The sequence below is a fragment of the Limulus polyphemus genome, unplaced genomic scaffold (assembly GCF_000517525.1).
Source record: "Limulus polyphemus unplaced genomic scaffold, Limulus_polyphemus-2.1.2 Scaffold1346, whole genome shotgun sequence".
Classification (NCBI taxonomy): domain Eukaryota; kingdom Metazoa; phylum Arthropoda; class Merostomata; order Xiphosura; family Limulidae; genus Limulus; species Limulus polyphemus.
In genome coordinates, this window is record NW_013666956.1 from 204,187 (window position 1) to 212,153 (window position 7,967).

At 37.2% G+C, this 7,967-nt stretch overlaps 1 protein-coding gene across 3 annotated transcripts in view; it reads right to left on the minus strand.

Annotated features, from left to right (window-relative positions):
- Positions 1-7,396, minus strand: part of LOC106463199 (ABC transporter G family member 21-like) — a 52,730-nt gene extending 45,334 nt beyond the window's left edge. For all 3 annotated transcript variants that reach the window (XM_013923194.2, XM_022390646.1, XM_022390644.1), the window contains exon 1: positions 6,855-7,396. In XM_013923194.2, the coding sequence (XP_013778648.1) occupies positions 6,855-6,955 (101 nt within the window). In that variant the 5' untranslated portion in view covers positions 6,956-7,396. The remainder of the gene's footprint in view (positions 1-6,854) is intronic.
- Positions 7,397-7,967: the final 571 nt, after the last annotated feature.

The following is a 7,967-nucleotide window of genomic DNA, read 5'->3' on the forward strand; positions in this document are numbered from 1 at the left end:
ATAACTATTGTTAAGTACACGATCGACTGTCATACCAACTAACGTATTATAGTACCATAACTATTGGTTAAGTCAACGATCGATCGTCAACTACCAACTAAACGTTATTTATACCCATAACTATTTGGTTTAAGTCACGATGATGTCAATACCCAACAAACGTTATTTATGCCCATAACTATTTGGTTTAAGTCACGATGATGTCAATACCCAACAAACGTTATTTATACCCATAACTATTTGATTAAATACATGTTCCAATAGGTAATCTCAACACCTAAATACTATATCGTATAATCATTAATAATTATATATAACAAGTGTTTGGATATTAATTAGCCACTTCCACCATTTGAAACGTACCATCGTAAACCGGGTCTAAGATTGTTATGCTTATTTGTCTCATTAAATAATATGTCTGTGGAACATATCATAAATATGTCTCTAGTACGTTGAACGTTCCACAGACGCAACGAAAAGGGTTATTCTACCAGCCGCGTGTGCCCTCTGGCAACCCTAAGACAACCAACCCTTGATAATGACGTCATTTATTGACCACAAATCGCCAAGGACCTCCCCTATACTTGAAAAATGATCGTCCTCCTGCAATCAAAATGTTTCCCTCTTTCTTTCTACCTACCTACCCACACGGCTATCCGGGCTGCTGACTTACCGACAGAACGTTTCAAGGTCGAACACCCGCCGGCAGCTGAACCATTGAATCAGCCAATCATACCGGTACATGATGATATATGACGCTTTGATAAGGCTTGGGAAGATTTACATTCGAGTCAGTACGGTGTAGTGTGTTCAAGGTTAAAGTTATAACGTTATTCTGAAAATTAATATGTGGTAACCGAAATGAATGGATCATTCGATATCTGTAAAGAAACGTCTTACGTTGCGTTCTCGAGTTGGTTTTTAACTCAAATCTTTGGACGTGCAAGTTAAAGAATACTTCTCCCACAGCAACGTTGAAAGCGAAGGAATTTTCGCAAAAGCTTTGAATGTATTATAAACAATGTAAAGTGTGTCCTAATACAAACAGAATTATATTTAAAATATCAAAGATTAGACATAAAAAATGGGGAGAAAAGAATACCAAGGACCATCTCAGTCGAGAAAAACGCATGACTTGTATTTTGTCAACAATAAACATTTCGAGAGTTTCATCAGCTATTACTATCCATAAGCTGCTAATACCAATATCAAACAGTTGCTGATATCATCATGTTTACTATCCCACAGCCATTGATACCACCACCACCTACCACTAGTCATTCAGTCGCTACCATCAGATATCATTGTATTATTCAATTGTTTATACCATCTTCTACCACTAGTCATTCAGCCGCTACCATCAGGTATCATTGTATTATTCAATTATTTATACCATCTTCTACCACTAGTCATTCAGCCGCTACCATCAGGTATCATTGTATTATTCAATTGTTTATACCATCTTTTTCCACTAATCATTCAGCCGCTACCATCAGATATCATTGTATTATTCAATTGTTCATACCATCTTCTACCACTAATCATTCAGCCGCTACCATCAGATATCATTGTATTATTCAATTGTTCATACCATCTTCTACCACTAATCATTCAGCCGCTACCACCAGATATCATTGAATTATTCAATTGTTTATACCATCTTCTACCACTAATCATTCAGCCGCTACCATCAGTATCATTGTATTATTCAATTGTTTATACCATATTCTACCATAAATCATTCAGTCGCTAATAAAGCAAGCTACAACTAATTATTTAATTATGATCCTAATATCCAATATTAAGATATCTGAATATGATACCACGAACTATCAGAAACATCCACGATATTAGGACGACATTCTATGTAAAAATATGCATATTATATCTTGTACAACCCATGTAATATAATGTTATATATATATATATATATATCTATATATATACCGACTGAATCTTGGCGTTTTATCCCACTGACTGCAGTTGAATGCGAGTGTGCTGTATACAGTCTACGGCTCGCAAAAAATTCCGCGCGCGTTTAAAGCATCTGCAGTCAAAGGATTAAGCATAAAGATGTAATTTTAAACACGAAGACGCACTCGCGTATTGATGAGGGGAGTTGGCCCTGTGGTAGAGCTCTGGAGTTCGAATCCGCACTTTAAGCTGAGGGTGCGTTATAAGAGTGACAGTAAAACCCTTAGTGTGGGTGGTAGGGTGTAGCTGACTGGCTGTCTTCCCTTTGGTCAATAGCATAAAGTCTTAGTAACTTTACCATAAACATAATATAAAAATACTTCTTTTATTTACGCTGATGCTGTTATTTTTTTAACTTTTTGGGAGACTAAATACCTGTCTTTATGTTATCCAGTCTGGCATTTCTTACGTAGCAAAAATGTAATGTTTCAGCCAGTGACGTCACTACTTTAGGAATACAAAATAGCTACCGAAAAATTCTAGACTCAAAAATATTCACGCCTCTATATTTTCCGAGGAAATTGAGTGTTGGTTTACTCGTCAATGTTACCATGTAAACTTTCAGCCAATTACAGGCTTACTAACTAGTTGCGTATTTATCCAGATGATGGAGCTGAGGTGCGTGCTATACGTTACTACTAAACGTGTGAGCAGCAGACAACTTCTGAGAAGTAAATCCATTTATCAAACAAGTAAAGAAGAGAGTAATTATTTGATAGATTGTTCAGGAAAAGTATTCATGATGAAAGTAAGATGAATGGACGGCAACCGCCTGAAGAAGAATGGCGGGAAACGTTCGAAACGTCGTCCTCTACACTTATGTTTCTACAACAGGCAGTTGCCATCCATTCAACTAAGTTTCAAGAGGAATTCGTCTCAAATTCGGTGGGAGGGAGATATGGATATACCCCCCCCCCTTCCATCACGATTTATGTAAAAGTAAAGAGGATGTTATCAAGTACACTTTTTCCTAAAAAGTTAAACATCACTCAATTTCATGATTTATTAGTTACTCGCTACATTGACTTAGCAAAAAGTGTCAATGTTTTCACGCATGTTTCACCTATACAGCTTTATTTACACAATTTCTATTCCAGCAACACCGTATTAACGGTCTACACTCCAAGATGAAAACGTCGGAACAGCAGAGGGTATTTTTGATAATTTAAAGCGTCCGTGACCATCGCGTTTTCATTTGAAAATAAGACTAGAAACGGCTGAGCGTCGTTCATTTCCAAGTTGTTATTATTACCAGATCAACCAAAGGAAACACAACTTCAAGCCTTTCTCGTCTCTTTTCACCCATAAGGCTTTTTAACTAATATGAGTATGAACTTCATACTAATTAACGTTTTGTGAGCAGGCAAAATTAATGGGTTGATTTATCGCCACCCATCCAAATCGCAGGTCTATATATATATATGAATGTTTAAGAATGGTTACGACATCTTATTACATCAGAGTGAATCAGTCAAAGTGTTTTTGCTCCACGATAAGCTCACAAGACAATGAAAAGTGTTTTTTTTCCCCACAGGATATGCCCCTAAGAAACAGCTAAACGGTCGTTATTTCAGATAACTTTAAAATTAACTGATAAAATTTATCTTTAGTACATAGTACAGGATGTCGTGTTGAGGAGAAATAACCAACATTCCTATTTTTGGAGTTTTGTAATCAGAGGCGTCATTTCTAAAAAGGCTTGGAGGAGGGGGGGGGGGCAAAAAAAGGAATAACACTACAACATTGCAATGAACTAAAAGGGGATGTTGCAATGGTATTTAGAAGGCGCTTTTTTTAGGCAGATCAGTTTGAAAGTGACACAGTTACTTTGGGGAAGAAAACAACAAAGATTTTTTTTCGTTCAACAAAGTTACATGTCAGCCTCCCTCCCCATCCTCAAGGTGGTCAGCGGAAAGTCTGAAATATTATTATAACACTAAAAACCGGATTTCGATGCCCGTGGTGGGCACAGGACAGATAGCCCATTGTGTAGCTTTGAACTTAACAACAAATAAACATGTCAGGCTAATCCCTACACTTTCGACGTCACAGAAACATTGTACACACACACACTTTCCTTTAAGCCTTTTAACTTCTCACATAAACTGCCATTTGGGGACCCCTAGAAAGCCCCCATCCCACAATAACGCCCCTGCTTGAAATTGATGATGAACTCAAGGACACAAACGGTTTACTTTTACAATTTTTCTGTGTTGTCTCTTGACCTGACAAGGGTAGGGCAACACGAAAAACTGATTTAACAAAAAAGCTTTACAGAACAGGTACAAAATATCATTAAGATATTTTGATTGGTCAGTTTATGCTTTATTGGTGTCGGTTTTAACATAAAGTAGGCCCCTAATTACTTGTTACCAACATTCATCTCTGATGGTTTGTGCCATATTTGCCATATCTGTCTTATTTCGTAACAATAAGGTGCAACCCGCAATAATTATTGAACAATAAAAAAAACTTTTTTACGCAATTTGTACCATTAAAAATGTGTTGGAAAAAAAAACAGTTTTGTTTATCGTATAAAAAGCAGAATGTATCTAAGATAGCTACGTTTATTAGACGTATGCCATGCTGGTAGAACAGCAGTACTGGGATAAAGAGAGAAAAATTGTTATTACCTATACTTAAAAACAAAACAAATGTAATGAAAAATACAGTTTTGTTAAAACTTTTATAAAGAACAACATTGGCGGTTCTATGATTTTCAAAAGGACAGGGGTACGTAACCACGTGCGCCCTGGGATCCAGTGTCTCACTTTTAAGGGACAATAGGTTACAGAAAGCAGCTCTAGAGAAAACCTTAAGTTTTCTTTTTTGCGATTAAAATGTTTCTGGTTCCAGGATAAGATCATAAAACTCTTGAAAAGTATATTTTACTCAATATAAGCCCCTATGCTGAAGCTGCAAGTGTCATATAGGAACTCTGGAGCTTTCTCAACGTTATTACAAACGTTTTCACTACAAATATGTCACGAATTACGAACTTCGTAGAACGAAACAATACACATAGCAGTGAGGAACTGCAAACTTAGCGGACAGTGATCTTAACTTATCTGACAAGGACTTCAAACTTAGCGGGACAGTGATCTTAACTTTGAAGTCCTTGTCAGATAACTTAGCGGACAGTGATCTTAACTTATCTAACAAGGACTTCAAACTTAGCAGACAGTGCTAATAATTAAGCTGACAAGGACTTCAAACTTAGCGGACAGTAATCTTAACTTATCTGACGAGAACTGTGTGCTTGGAAGACATTGATCACAACTTATCCGAGAAAGACTGCTAACTTAACAGGTAGCGACCATAAACTTAGGTGACAGTGATCATAACTTATCTTACTAGGACAGTAAATTTAGCAGACAGGTGATCTAAAGGTCACCCCAATATTCTATGAAGTCTAAAAGGTCCATTATTTTCCGATTTTTTAAAATAAATAAGCAATGAACTTTCACGTAAATCACTTACATTTTTTGTGTAGAAGAAAAAGATCCAAATTTTTTTAGGAGAATATCCTCACTCCCACCCAATCTATACTGCTTACTACGCCCCTTGCTGAAAGTGATTATAACTTGACTAATAAGTTCTACAAAGTTAGCTGGCAGGAACAACAAACATAGCTGATAGAGGATATAGACTTAGCTGGCAGAAACAATAAACATAGCTTATAGAGGATATAGATTTAGCTGGCAGGAACAATAAACATAGCTGATAGAGGCTACAGACTTAGCTGGCAGGAACAATAAACATAGCTGATAGAGGCTACAGACTTAGCTAGCAGGAACAATAAACATAGCTGATAGAGGCTACAGACTTAGCTAGCAGGAACAATAAACATAGCTGATAGAGGCTACAAACTTAGCTAGCAGGGGCAACAAACTCTTAACTGATAGGAACTACAAGTGCCTTGCTGAAAGTGGACACAAACGCATTTATATATATATATATATAGCTGATAGTGACTACAGACTCTTAGCTGGCAGGAACTACAAACCCTTGATTAATAAGGACTACAAACTCTTAGCTAATAGTGACTACAGGCGCTTATATGTAGCTGATAGGGACTAGAGATTCTTAGCTAGCAGAGACAACAAACCCTTAATTGATAGGGACTACAAGTGCCTTGCTGAAAGTGGACACAAACGCGCTTTTATATATAGCTGATGGAGACTACAAACGCTCACATATATAGCTGATGGAGACTACAAACGCTCACATATATAGCTGATGGAGACTACAAACGCTTACATATAAATTAAGGATTTGTTGTACCTGCTAGCTAAGAGTTTGTAGTCTCCATCAGCTATATATGTAAGCGTCTGTAGTCTCCATCAGCTACATATAAGCGCCTGTAGTCACTATTAGCTAAAAGTTTGTAGTCCTTATTAATTAAGAGTTTGTTGTCTCTGCTAGCTAAGAGTTTGTAGTCTCCATCAGCTATATATGTAAGCGTCTGTAGTCTCCATCAGCTAGATAATGACTGCAAGCGTTTATATGTAGCTGAAATGGACTACAGACTCTCAGCTAGCAGAGACAACAAACTCTTAATTCACAGGGACTACAAACTCTTAGCTAATAGGGACTACAGGCGCTTATATGTAACTGATGGGGACTACAGGCGCTTATATGTAACTGATGGGGACTATTACTAAAGGCATAATTTAATCTCTACCACTATTTTCGCTTTTGATTTAAATCAACTGGTAAGTTGATCGCATTACTCTGCTGTAAAATTAACACAAAACATGGGTTGAATTACGCCGAAAAAAAAAAGTATCGTGGAAATATTCTCAAACTGATTATACTATCTGTTAAAACACTATAAGCAAGTTCGTAGATAGAATGTTCAAGCAGACGTTCCATCTTACCTGTTTTCAGGAGCTGTGGCTGGAGCGATTTCATACTTCTCCCGTCGGGGCATTGTGAAGTATTCGTCACCCAAAGTGAAGAGATCTTTTGCAATAATCATCGCTGACCATAAAGTCTTTAAAGGTTTTATTTCTTTGCTAAAGACTCCACCAGTAAAGTCCTTCCTTACCACCCGTAGAAAGAAATTGATATAAACCCCCTCTCTCGATAAGCACAAGAACTATTACCTCCTGTTCTCTTTCATGCCGTCCGCAGTATTTGTTTTGCTAGAGCGTTACGTCTGACGGAAAGAGTTGGTTACAACCACTCTGGCGCAGGGGTGTAATTGACGAGTCGAGCTTTGCGCAGTTCTGTGCGTATTAAGGAAAGAGTTCGTGATCTTTTCGGAGGCTATCATACGTCGGGTACCAATTCTACTACAACTAAATTATTTCAAACAGATACAGCTCTACGTAATTACCATGGATTGTCTTTAAATAATACTCAAGAATAAATGTTGTTATTTTTAACTAGGCAATCCTACCTTCTGTTCTCGAGGAATGTGAACAATTTAGTAGATTAACGATACACGGCCTGCTTATAGACTATCAGTTTGAATACTCTGATGAACGCTGTGATTTTGTTGGCTACGCCGTTTTACAGAGGTTTTTCAAACCTCGAGCAGGTGGAGGGCAGAAAAGAGGGGAGTGGGTGGTTAAAGCGCCCTCTAACGAGGAACGAAACTTGGTCAATCCATGTCATTGAACTGTAGAATGAAATGCTATAAAACTAGAAACATCAGCTGACGACCTTGAACCTTATCGATCAGTTCTGCCGGAAAGACTGAGACTAAGATAAAAGTATCTCCGATACAAGTTTGTTTTTTGTTTTTTTCATGACTCTGATACACTTGTTCTTTCCTAGTATCTGTAGGAGAGTTTGGGATACCTCCACATTAACGTTTATCTGATTTCAGTTCAGTTTTACATTTATTTCAATACGGTAATTAACTGGTGGACTGCAATTTTGTTTGAATCATCTGAAAGACTGATCCGTACACAAATAAAAGTAAATTGTTTTCATAATTTCACGCAAATAATGAGAGTCAAGAAATATCATATAGCTATAGTTAA